This window comes from Eulemur rufifrons, chromosome 18 (assembly GCF_041146395.1).
Source record: "Eulemur rufifrons isolate Redbay chromosome 18, OSU_ERuf_1, whole genome shotgun sequence".
In the NCBI taxonomy this organism is placed as follows: domain Eukaryota; kingdom Metazoa; phylum Chordata; class Mammalia; order Primates; family Lemuridae; genus Eulemur; species Eulemur rufifrons.
The window spans coordinates 54,859,294-54,872,500 of NC_091000.1; the positions used below are offsets into that span (position 1 = coordinate 54,859,294).

The 13,207-nt window shown below is 40.8% G+C and overlaps 1 protein-coding gene across 1 annotated transcript in view; it reads left to right on the top strand.

The window, feature by feature from the left end:
* The first annotated feature begins 34 nt into the window (after positions 1–34).
* TPMT (thiopurine S-methyltransferase) overlaps positions 35–13,207 on the top strand; it is a 14,988-nt gene continuing 1,815 nt past the window's right edge. Inside the window, exons 1-7 of the mRNA XM_069493741.1 lie at positions 35–95; positions 2,395–2,576; positions 3,117–3,209; positions 6,366–6,498; positions 9,436–9,488; positions 10,145–10,219; positions 12,846–12,931. Coding sequence (XP_069349842.1) covers positions 2,437–2,576; positions 3,117–3,209; positions 6,366–6,498; positions 9,436–9,488; positions 10,145–10,219; positions 12,846–12,931 — 580 coding nt within the window. The 5' untranslated portion in view covers positions 35–95; positions 2,395–2,436. The remainder of the gene's footprint in view (positions 96–2,394; positions 2,577–3,116; positions 3,210–6,365; positions 6,499–9,435; positions 9,489–10,144; positions 10,220–12,845; positions 12,932–13,207) is intronic.

The window sequence follows — 13,207 nt, forward strand, 5'->3', positions numbered from 1 at the left end:
GCGGGGGCGGGGCCGATGCAGGGGGCGGGGCCGAGGTGGGCCGTGGGTGAGGCTCCAGCGCTGGAGGCAATGGTCTGCAGCCCGCTGTGAGCGAGGTAGGCTCCGCGGGGCCCAGGGAGGGTGCGGGGGAAAAAGTGGAACGACTTGCTGGAGTCTGTGGGCTTGGGATAGGATTCCAGGGGACCGGGGTCCCAACAAGCGTGGACAGCCGAGCGATCCGCGCTCTGAAATGGGATTCAGGGAGCAGAAGCGGTAACTGGAAATCACGAGGTCGAGCAGTAAACGACCTTTCTGAGCTCATGATCTGGCTCCAAAACATTGCTGTGTATTTGCGATTTGTAAGCAAAGAGAAGTATGGCCAAATAGCGATGTCCTGGGAATGTGGGCAACTGAAATGCTGTAAATATTCTGTCTTGCTCTGTGGTGATTACACAGATGTGTGCATATGTAAAAAAATTCACTGAGCCATCCTCTTTTAAGATTTGTGCACCTTACGAAAGTTACTCTTCAATTTAACGAAATTTAAAAATAAAACTAAAGCAGAATTTTTTTCAAGTGGGTAAGCAGAACAGAACAACCTGAGAACTTAAGCGACCACAGGAGCATATTTGCAACTTCTGTTTATGATTAGGAAGTAGATAAATAAGAGAAAATATTATATCCATGAAATGAGGACAGAATAATATAAAAAGAGAACATCGGAGAACAAAAAGGAGCTCCTGAAAATTAAAGACTTTGTAGCAGAAAGGTAGAAAGATAAGAATTTAGGTAATCTCTCAGAAAATAGGGCAAAAAGATGAAGAGATAGAAAACAGATAAAACGAGAAATTTGTCATACCAAGTCAGGAAGTTCTATAGACAAATCATAGGGGTCCCAGAAAGAGAAATAGAAAAAAAAAAAAAAATGGGACATAAATCATCATCTGAATTATTCAAGATTTTTTTCCAGAATTAAAGGACATGCGCTTCTATATTTAAAGAACTTGGCCAAATAGATGTAAATAAACCCAAAATAAGGTATAGAATTATGAAATTACAAAAACTAGGGGCAAAGGAAAGCTTTGAGAGAGAAAATAATTGCCATGTGGAAAATGTCAGGATCAGAATGTCTTTGAACTTAAGCAATAACTCTGAAAGGTAGAAGACATTCTAGCAATTCCTTCAAAATTGGGAGAGAAAATGGCTTCTCACCAAGAATTCGATATCCAGCAGAACTATACATCTAAGATGGTAAATAGTATAAAGACATTTTATACATACAAAGTCACGGGAAAAAGTTTCTCCCTTGCACTCTTTAACAGGAAGCTGCTGGAGGTTGTGCTTTACCAATATAAGGGTGATGACAAAAAAAAAAAAAAAAGAGGAAAATGTGGGATAAAGGAAACTGGAGATTCAGACAAGAAGGAAGTTTCCAGAATGATCATCAGAGATGTCTCAGAATGCTAGCTGTCTACCAGAAGTCAGAAGTCTTCTCTCGGAAGATGATATTGATTGGATATCTGATGACTAAAGAGATTGAGAGTACATTGATAGGAGATTGGAACAATTGGCAGAGTTTAGAGTTGAGTTAGTAACAAGTACATAGAAATTTTATAAATGAAAAAGCAAGACAATTATTAACTACAGCATTAAAAAGTTGTATGGAAAAGGCAAAGTCATCATAGAATACCACACGGCTTAGCTGTGAATAGTATTACCTAGTCGTAATAATGTATACCCCAAGTATTTAATCAAAAACATGCTATAACTACATTGGAAGGATAGGAAAGTTAAGAAGGTGGTATATGTGTATGTGTCAGGAAGTTGAAAGGGTGCTAGGTGCTACCTAGAAGTGAAAAATCAAAAATATACAAAATGAGCATGCTAATTTGAAATATAGAAGTAGATAGATTTCAAGATTCAACTAAAAGAGTTAAAGATGGCTTCCTCTCTCTTTGGGAATGGGCACTGCTAATTTCATAACAAACCTATTGAACTCTTTAAATTGTATGTATTATAACATAGATAAAAGTAAGAAGTAAATATTAAAAGAAATTCAAAAAATTAAAGAGGAAGTAAGATACTAGAAAACATCCTAAGCTTACAAAAATTATAAACTGTGGAATGCCTATTTATTTTTTGTCCCCTCCCCTGCTTTTTTCACTTAAGTCAAACCCTTTTACTCTAATGTTAAGATATGATTTATTTAAAGATCTTTCCTAATGTGTATGATAAGGTATACTTCTACCACCATCCTCAGTGAAAAGTAATTTTTTGTATGCGTTTTCCTTGGATGCTGAAATGTCTTTAAAAGCCATACTGCTAAGGATAATAAGAGTAATAGATGTTCAATTAATTCATCAGTAGAATTGTGATGCCCTTGAAATGACAACATTGCAAATGTTTTCCATTTAGGCCTTGGAGACATCCTTGTGAGACAAAGATATTCACAAAACTATGGATAATACAAAAACTTTGCCTGATATTAAAGAGGACCCTGATACTGAGGTACAGAAAAACCAAGTACTAACTCTGGAAGAATGGCAAGACAAGTGGGTGAACCGCAAAATTGCATTTCATCAAGAAGAAGGACATCAGTAAGAAGTGTTTGGTACATATTAATAACAGAGAAATGCTCTATCAGAAACTGACTTAGAGATAGAAATAATATAGATATACATTATTTGACTGATTTTAAGGTGCACATTTTAATTTTTCACATTTTACTACCACAGTGCATCTATGGCATGTCACAGTTTAATTGACAGTGTCATTTCTGCCCACAGTGTATAAATAATGGTGTAACTTAAAATTGATGGCATCTTAGATTTATGAAATATGTCTTTTTCCAACATCCCCCACAGCATCTATGTACTGATCATGCATGTTTATAAATACAGCAGATGTTCAAGCAAAGTTTATGCCTCCAATTCTTTATACTGAAAAGGAATGGTGTTCTTCCTGTTTCTTCATATGTAAACTGGAGATTATAATAATTAATATATTTGTTAAGGTTGTTGGGAATATTAAGTGAGACAGTGGATGAAAAGAGCTTAGTATCATACAACTGTCCTTTCCTCTGTGTATTAGGCTGACTGAAACCCCCCCAAAAAACAACTGATTTTTTTCCTCTCCAGGCTATTAAAGAAGCATTTGGATACTTTTCTTAAAGGCGAGAGTGGACTGAGGGTATTTTTTCCTCTTTGCGGAAAAGCAGTTGAGATGAAATGGTATGAGAAGATAATAATTAACATACTCTCTTGTCGCAATGATGAATTCTTTGGGTGAATGTTTAACAGGATGTGGGTTAAAAAGTGTATTCTCAGTGAAATGCACAGGGATTCCTTATTTTTAGTAGACTATTTGTATTGGGCACAATTGGAGGTAGTATTCTCTACAGTAAGAAATGGAGCAGAAACAGGTATGCCCTAGTCTTTCTGTATTGAGTTTCGAAGAAAAATTAGTTTGGAACCATGGGGGAGAAAATCCCGCCTTTCCTCTTACATTTCCTGGACCTTTGTGTGTGGTTCAGTTTTTGTAGGTGGTTTAGAAACTTAGCGAAGTTAATTTTAGATATTTGAAATGTTGCAGACAGAAAAATTCAAAATGAATTACAACTTTTTGGCAGGACAACATTTATAGTCCACAGTTCAGCTCAATTCTCCCCTCCCCCTAGGAGTACATGGGGGACTTTGTTATCATGAATCATTGTTATAAAACCAGTGATGAAGAAAGTATTCCTTGTGAGTAAATCTCTACAAAGAGAATTCATGTTAAATAACAAGCCATTATTACTATGGGTTACCCTAAAGTCACAAACCTCGAAATCATTCTCTATACAGAACTCTGTTGTCATGATAATCTATAGACATTGTCATACCTGCTAAGATATGTATTCATTTGTAAGCTTGAATATTGAGAACTTTGAACATGAAGCAGGAAAGAAAAAAAGATGTTTGTAAAAGGTTAGTAAATGCAAAATATAGTAACTTAAAAATATTCTGTTCCCTATATAAATATTGGTGACTGACTCACAGAGCATGCATGCATTTGGAGTTGATTTTCGAGTAGAGATGGTGGAATTTTTACAGCGAGCTCACACTCCCTCAACTTGTAGCTGAGAGCATTTGTTCAGTGGCTGCTTTGGCTTAAGATTCAAGTGTGGCCAAGAAATTGAGAACATTTACACTATATTATTAGACCTATATCTTAACCACGGAATCAGAAGAGAAAGTTACTTTGGAAACCACCTACAAGAAACATACTAACTCTGTTAAACAGATTGTCTTACAGTGCTATTATAAATGGTAATAATGTAGCTCTAGCAGAGGTATTGAGGCAACATAAGGAAAATGATATGATGAAATAGCCAGTTAAATATGATTGTTGAATATTTTGGGTCTGAAGCCATCTGTAATAAAAGTATCAGAACTGAGCTACTGTAATTGTGTGTAAGTTATTGTATTAGAGAGTTTTTTTATTGATGTAACTAATCTATACATTGGGGTGTATACAGACATCAGATGTGAATAGATAAACTGACCATGAGCTAATACAAAAAAGCATTAAGATGAAATGTTTAAGATGTTTAGGTTTTGTGTTTTGTTTTATTTTGTTTTTATGCCAGGCTGTAGTAGGCTATGCTTCGTTTTTCCGTACGTTGAACAGGAAATAAAAATGCATGTAATCAATTTGAATAGCTTTTTGTTTACCTTTTATATCTTAAAAAAATGTATGAAGAATAAAAATATATTCGCTATATGTTAGCTTACAAATTTCCTAGGAAATATGACAGATAAGTTATTAAGAGATTTCATTTAGAACAGTTCATGCTCTGCCCACGTTGGAAGCTTGTACTCTTAAGTAGATAATAGGTACAATCAGTCCCGCTATATCTCGTTTTGAAACTATGAATTTAATTCTAACTCAATTGGGAACAATTTGAGCATGAAGTGATTTTCACATTTGTGTTTGATTTCGTCTGCAAGAAGCCTTAGGTGAAAAGCAGAAAACTACACCCAACTGCACTAAGCCGTGTATGAATAGACAAAATGCACACTTGCGCATACTTGAAACATCTCCCAGCTACGTCAGTTTACCTCAGGTGCTGTAAACCTCCCCAATCCACAGCTGTTACCATTGTACAACCTAACATTTGGTTTCCAAAAACCCTCCTTCCATCACTTCGTAATGACTCACAAACTGCAGCCCTTCCAACAGACAGTTCTACAAGTAAACTTTAGGTCTTTTTCAAGGTAAAGTGCCACAGTGTAGTATTTATTTGTTTCTTAACCATTTACCATGTGTAAAACTGTTGTTAGATTCCTGTCTTTTTTCTTTTTAATGTGGCACTGACTTTTTTAATGTTGTGACCTAACTCTCATTTTCCCCATCAGCCTGGTAATTTTTTTTTTTTTTTTTTTTAGAGACGAGGTCTTACTCTGTCACCTTAGGCTACAGTGCAGTGGCAGGATCATAGCTCACTGTAACCTCGAACTCCTGGGCTCAAGCGATCCTCCTGCCTCAGCTTCCCAAGTAGCTAGGACTACAGGTGTGTGCCCCTACATCCAGCTAATTTTTTTTTTTTTTCGGAGGCTAATGTCCTAGAGCTGTGTGCTCTAATACAGTAGCTGCTAGCCACATGTGGCTATTTAAATTTAACTAAAAGAAAATTTAAAATTCAACTCTTCAGTCAGATTAGCCATATCTCAAATACTCAATAGCCAATATGATTGATTGATGGATGTTGTGTTGGACAGCACAGATATAGACATTTTCATCATTGCAGAAAATTTTAATGGACAACGCTCATTTAGGGAAATTGAAAGCATTTCCCCTAGTCAAATGCATTTGTGTTAGTCAATATTTTAAGATATAGTTTTCCAAATTTTTTATTTTTTCCTAAGGTCATATAAATCAATTTTTCAGAATTCCACATAACGTGAGGTTTGAAATACATAGCTCCACTTTCCTACATGTTCTATGAAACCCTGTGAGCCTAAATTCATATAAATCACTTAAAATTAAGGAAAATGTGGCCAGGTATGGTAGCTCACATTTATTATCCTAGTGTGTGAGCCCAAGAGTTTGATGCCAGCTTGGGCAACGTATGCAGACCCTGTCTGTACAAAATGTTTTTTTTTAATTATCCAGTCTTGGTGATATACACCTGTAGTCCCAGGTGCTCAGGAGGCTGAAATGGAAGGATCCCTTGAGCCCATGAGTTCAAGGCTGCACAGTGTGAGTGAGACCCTGTCTCTAAAAAAAAAATCTATAAATTAAAAAACATAAAGAATTAAGGAAAATGTATGTTTATTGGAGTATACCCCTTTATTTAGTACTGAATTTGAAAAAAAATTTAAGTGTAAATGTATGCTTTCATGCAGGTTTGCAGACCTGGGACACAGTGTAGTTGGTGTGGAAATCAGTGAACTTGGAATACGAGAATTTTTTACAGAGCAGAATGTTTCTTACTCTGAAGAACCAATCACAGAAATTCCTGGAGCCAAAATATTTAAGGTTTGTTTTGGTTTGGGTAAAAAATTGTTTCCATGCCCCCATAAAAAAAGTTTTTTCTCAGCATGAGTAAATGAGGGCACTACACAGGTGTCAGAGGGCTTCTCTTTATCATATACACGCACCTAGACATTATATTAACATATATGTAAAAGATGAGGTCAAAGTCTCTCTATATTCCTGTTTTTGGGTTTGTTTGGTTTTTCTCAAATGCATTTTTTGAGAACCTGTCATATTCCAGACTCTGATTAAGACACTGAAGAGAGAAAGATAACATAGTCCCTACCCTGAAAGGATCTCGTAGCTTAGGAGAGAAGAGAACCACGGATGAAGCTCTTTGTAATATATGAAGCTAAAGGTAAAGACTCGGGGAACAGTGTTACCGTGTGCAGGCTCGGGGTGCTTCCTGCAGCATGGTGACAGGTAGGGCTGGAGACAGGCAGGGCTCATGTCCGTGGTCTCAGATGCCCTGGGAAGCTCCTACTTCATGCTGCACAGCAGGGTTTTCCATGGGAGCATAACACAGCCAGATTTACTTTTGAGATAAATCCCCTTCATGGGAAGTAATTTGAAGGGAAGTAGCCTCCTGGCAGAGAGACCAGGTAGCAGTCTGTGGGCAGTGGTCCAGGAAAGCGATTTCAAAGGCCTGAATGATGGGGCATGTAGAGTGTACATGATGGATTAAAGAAACGTTTACAGTGTCAAACCAACAGAATTTTGTGGCTAATTGAGTGGGGAACCAAAGAAGTGATGAGTTCATGTTTCTGCCTCAGATGACTGGTTGGATGGTAGAGAATCCAGGAGAAGCAAGTGGAAGGGCAGAGACAGTGAGTGTTCTGAAGATGTTGAGTTTAAGGGACCTGTGGTATGACCAAGGTTTTACGTCTCTGAAGCACAGACTGGCGTTTGGGCTGGAAATTATAAGTCTGGGAGTTGTCTTCAACCTATGACCAGAATGATCCAGTGTAACTGCTTCACCAGTTTGGGGTAATAACGTGAAAATAAATATATACCACCTCAGTGAGACAAGCAGAGGCTGTGTGTTCAGAGAGAGTCAGCCATTTGTGTTTGGCAGAGACCGACAGGCAGGCAGGGGGGTGGGAAAGCTTTGCAGTGGGCAAAAGCAAAGGCTTCAGGTGTACGCTGATGGGAGGCTGTTGGCATGGGGAAGCCAGAGGTGGGCAACTAGAAACAGGACATCCTATGTGATTGGTTATGGGAGCATATTTGCCTTTCTCTGGTTGGTCCTGAATTAGAAGTTCGGTATTGGTAAAAACCAGGGAAGCTTGGCCAAGTTGCTGCAGAAGTTGTGGTTTGGTTTCCCAGGCCGGTTGCTGCAGAGGTTGTGGGTCAGAGGTCTATCATCTAGGGTTGCGGTACCAGTCTGTGGCCTGTTAGGAACCAGGCCGCACAGCAGGAGGTGAGCACTGGGCAAGCACACGAAGCTTCATCTGTATTTACAGCTGCTCCCCATTGCTGGCATCACCGCCTGAGCTCCACCTCCCTGCCCCCCATCCTGTCCATGGAAAAATTGTCTTCCATGAAACCGGTCCCTGGTGCCAAAAAGGTTGGGGACCCCCGATCTAGGGTCTGGCCATCGTCCATTTGTATATTCAGACTCTCACAAAGTACTCTTTTCTAAATAATGAAATTAATTGCTCAGATCAGTAGGAAGCTTGACAGTACCTTGTTTTATAGCTTCCTCTCACCCCATTCCCAAATCATTTAAAAACTCCAAGGAGTTTATTCAATCCAAAGAGGCTAGTCCTACTTCCAGCCTCCTCTTGGAATAGAGGATCCCAGCCATGGCTGCACATTTGAAATCATCTGTGGATCTTATAAAAATTTCCAAAGCAAAGGTCTCATCTCAGCCCAATTCAATAAGAATCTCCAGGAGTGGGGCCCTGGCATTGGCACAGTTTAAAGCTCTGTAGTGATCCCAATCTGCAGGCTACGTTGAAATGTACCAGCTGTTCTCCTGCCTCCAGGCCCAGCCCTCTCTGAGCTGACCCACAGTGCTCCCAGGCTGGTGTTCAAAGACCCTTCCTCCTCTACCTGTGAACCTGTGTGGGTGCCTTATTTCAGAATAAAATCCAGCGGTCTGATGTCCTGACACACCTTTGCTACCCTGCCATTCATGCCCGCTCCCAGACTGCTCAAGTCTGTGTCATGTTGCTCCCCTTGGGTGCACCCCCAGCCCACCCCCTGAATGCATCAGCAGATGCACCAAGACACCTTTTCAAAAGCCAACTATTATTCAGCCTTCCCTGCTGCTTCCAGGCAGGCCTCTGCTGTGTCTTCTGTGTTCACATAGCTCTTGTGTGCACAACCATAATAGGACAGACCATTTTATATCGCAGTGTTTCTCTGTGCCCACACCTCTCCTCTCCAGGCTGTCCTCCCTGCAGTCAGAGACTGTGTTGAATTCACGTCCACCATCTAGAACCCAGGATAGGTGTCCTGTCTACTAGATGCTCAGTAAATAAATGCTCATTAACTATATCAAGGAGCAAAAAACCAAGAGAATCAGCACAAGTACATGTTTCTTGAATAACTCAACATATCTGGCCTGTCTGTGTCAGCCTTCCTGCTCATTGCTTGACCTACAGATTTAACTTTACCAGAGTCAAAATATTAGGATCTGCTCAGGGGAACATTGCTAGAATTTTATAGCAAGCTCTGAAACAAACAATAGCTAACTAATCTTCAGGGTTACCCTGACTATGATTTTCCTCTGTGAGTTGACCCAAAAGAACCCCACACAGGTTTTAAAAGAAAAAAGTAAGGTGCCAGTAAAGTGCAGCAAAAGTGTTCACTTTAATTATGTTCAGTATATATTCTCTAACACCTTTGCTTTGCTTGGGGCCATGAATGGGCACCTTGACCATTCAAGTATCTTCTAAGTAAATAGAAAAATTTTTTTTCATTGTTTCATTACAGAGTTCTTCAGGGAATATTTCATTGTACTGTTGCAACATTTTTGATCTTCCCAGGTAGGACCGAGTACTACAGCTGTACTTTTAAAAATTTGAGTGCTTGCTAGGCAGTGTGGGAGTGAGGGTGGAGGTCTTTTCATCACTCCCATCCCCTTTTGTAACATCCACGAAGCATGGATTTGAGTCTCTGTTCTGCAGTGGTTTTTATTGTAGCCTAGATGTCTGCACACTTAATATGTTTGTCTTAGATAGCTCCCCAACGATGGGAAACATCATTGTGTCCCAAGGCAGGTAGAGAAAAGGAAGAGAGAGGAAGACAATGTCTTCTACCTTGCACCTGGGCCTGTAACAGAAATGAATTTCGAGATGCAGAGGGAGGCAAGATCTCCTGAAAGTCTCTGATACCTGAGCCAGGAGCTGGGAACAGAGTTGTCACACTCTGTGCTTTCTTCCTCATTCATGCTCCCAAGTCATGTCAGAGTCGGGAGGCTACTGCCTCAGGCTCCTACAACCAGGAGGAGGTAGACACTCCACACCCAGGTCAACACATCCTTACGAACTCTATGAGGAAAAGCAGACATGGGATCTTAATTTCTTGACAATTGGTGGAGTACCAGCACGCACCATGGGGAGCATGGTTCATTCTGTTAAAGATTTGATTTTTTTTTTTTTCACATAAAATGTTGCATTTTTTTTCTCTTCCTTTCTGGTAGAACAAATATTGGCCAATTTGACAGGATTTGGGATAGAGGAGCATTAGTTGCCATTAATCCTGGTGATCGTGAATGGTAGGTAATTTGGTTTCTTTAATTATGCTGGTTTTTCTTTTTCTTTTTTTCTTTCCTTTTTTTTTTTCTTTTTGCCTTCTTAATTTAGTATGCTATAATTTTTCTGAGTTGCAGAAAATTAGCTGGACTTTTACTAGTTTGAAATAGTTTATTGTATTTGGAGTTAGAAGACCTAAATCTAATACCAGCTTTGTCTAAAAAGCACAGGATTTGGCATGAGCCACTGTACCTGCCCCTTAATAAATATTTTTTTGATAAATGTATGGAAGAGGCAGGGTGCAGTGGTTCACGCCTATAATCCTAGCACTCTTGGGAGGCTGAGGCAGGAGGATCGCTTGAGCTCAGGAGTTCGAGACCAGCCTGAGCAAGAACGAGACCCTGTCTCTGCTAAAAATGGAAAAAAATTAGCTGGGCGTGGTGGTACATGTCTGTAGTCCCAGCTACTCGGGAGGCTGAGGCAGGAGGGTAGCCTGAGCCCAGGAGTCTGAGGTTGCTGTGAGCTAGGCTCACGCCACAGCACTCTAGCCTGGGCAACAGAGCAAGACTCCGTATCAAATAAATAAATAAATAAATAAATGGAAGAAAACTGGACTCGGTGCAAGGGAAATAGTCTGTTTCCTGCCAACCATCACCGCGCCATTTGTCCTTGAATATAAAGGCCATCTGAATGGACTCTGAACTGTTTATTCATGGTTAATGAGGAATAATGAGGACCCTTCTGGAACTCTAATTTAGGGAATCCTGTTCTAGCTTGGACATAGACTCTGTGTTCTCCCTAGTTCTCCCACTGGACCTCTTCCCTCACCTCCCAGCAGTGTGTGTGTGTGTGTGTGTGTGTGTGTGTGTTTGTGTGGTCACCGGCCCAAGCGCATCTGACAACATATTGGCCTTTGTTACCAAAATAACTACTTACTTTGAACCAACAGAAAGATAAACTACTTTATATACTGGTACTTAATGTCTTGGTACTGAGTATGTGATGACTTTATCTCAGTACTGTTGTTACTACTGGGTGTCTCCTGCTTAGATCGCACATTGTCATGTACTTATGTATTTTCTGCTGTAAGTCTTGAGCTATCGCCTAACATAAATCAGTGGGGCAAACCTCTCTCCTTTTTCTGAATTTTTTGAGACTGGTTGAGAGACAAAGTCCACATTGCAAAAGAAATGAAGTCTGTCATCCTGGGAAACCCTGCAAACCAGTCTGCCTGATCACCTTCATGGGGACAGCAAGTTTCTTCTTAGCTCTTCTTAAGAACAAGAATTAGAAAGTTAAGAAGTCAAGGCTTCTCCCCAAAAGTTTGCTTTGGTCTGGTTCTTTCACCTGCAGAAAAGAGTGATCCACTCTTGAATTCGCACAGCAACTTGTGAGGTGGTTACTAGTCTTATCCCCATTTTACAGGTGAGGAAACTGAGGCCCGGAGAGGTTGAGAATTTGTCGAGTTTACATAACCAGCGAGTGGAGGAGCTGGGTTTGAGCGCAGGCGTCCCCAGAGTCCACACTCCTAATCCCACACAGCTCTGGGCAGGGGTCACAGTATAGGCAGGCTCCTCCCTTGAGCGGGGGCGCCTGTCCCTCTCTGTTGCCCTGGTTCTCATGGCATCTCTACCTCCCTGCTGCGTCACCTGTGTCCTTCTGTCCTTACCACTATGCTTCTCCATTTCTGTCCCCACATAGCTGACTTGCTGAGAACTCTCCAAATTCTCTTGCTCCAAACTCAACACAGCACAAAAGCTCTAACTTTCAGTACAACGACCACAGCTTACTGGCAATTCCTCTTTGGTCTCTTGATGTCCAAGTGTGTCATTGGATTGGTCCAACTCATCATTCTGTATCAGGTCTTGGTCAGTCTACTGATGGGTCCCGTTAGGGTCAGGGCCCCACTCTGAACCAATCAGACCTGGCTGGGAAGTGGCGTCACCTGCTCCCTAAGCCACCTACTCAAAAGATGTTCCAGCAGCACTTGTGGTTTATGCCACACTTGTAGGACTTTCATTTAGGTTCTCCTTTTCTTTGCCTGCTTGTTAGTCTTGTCTCTCTCCAACTAAATAGAGGAAAGGGATTATGTTTTGTACCTCTTACATATGCCTTTGGAGAGGTCCCCGTCACCTGGGACAGGTGTTAAATTGCAGGATCCCAGGCCCCACAGCAGACCTACTGCATCAGTCAGTGGGGATGGAACTCAAGCATCTTTTCTTTCAACAAACACCCAGGAGATTTTGACATCCGGCCTAGTGTAGAAACCACTGCCCTCCAGCACGCAGAAGCACGGCGGTCCTTCAGGCAGCACGTCCAAGGTCAGCAGGCCCCCGCGTACAGCATCATGCTGGACAGAGCCTCTGCTCGTGCTTGTGTGAGGTCTTCTGGTGTGACCGGCACTGGACGGCAGGCCTCAGTTTGGCTCCCATCTTGACCATGTCCCAGCTCAGGCAGGGGACATAATTTGCTGAGCCCACTTCTCGCTTTTAAAATAAGAATCGACCTCATGTGATGGTTAGGAGAACTAAGCTCAGTAATGTCGCTGAAAGCCAATGCTAGCTTCCTTCCCTGCTTCTTGCCCCCTGCCCCAGCAGCCTTTGCCTGTGTAGAGAAATGGTAACAAAAACCTTCTTGTGTTCTTTTTAGCTACGCTGATATAATGTCGTCCCTCCTGAGAAAAGGGTTTCAGTACCTCCTGGCTGTTATGTCTTACGATCCAACTAAATATCCAGGTAAAAGTGTTTTTTTCCCTCTTTTCATAGTTGCCTAATTTCCTGATGTAATTCTATGACATGCATAAGAATTATTTTCTCTTAATTTATCTCTTAGGAAGCATACTGCTTGTATACATGAAGATAATTCCATTTTTGGCTCATGGGAACTATAAACATTTTTTTCTCTTTCCAAACTGTGCATGTTTTTCTTGCATTCCTCTCCCACTTTGGCCACCATTAATAGCTCAAACTATAGAAGAGGTGGGAAATGGATGATCCTAATATAAAAATCTC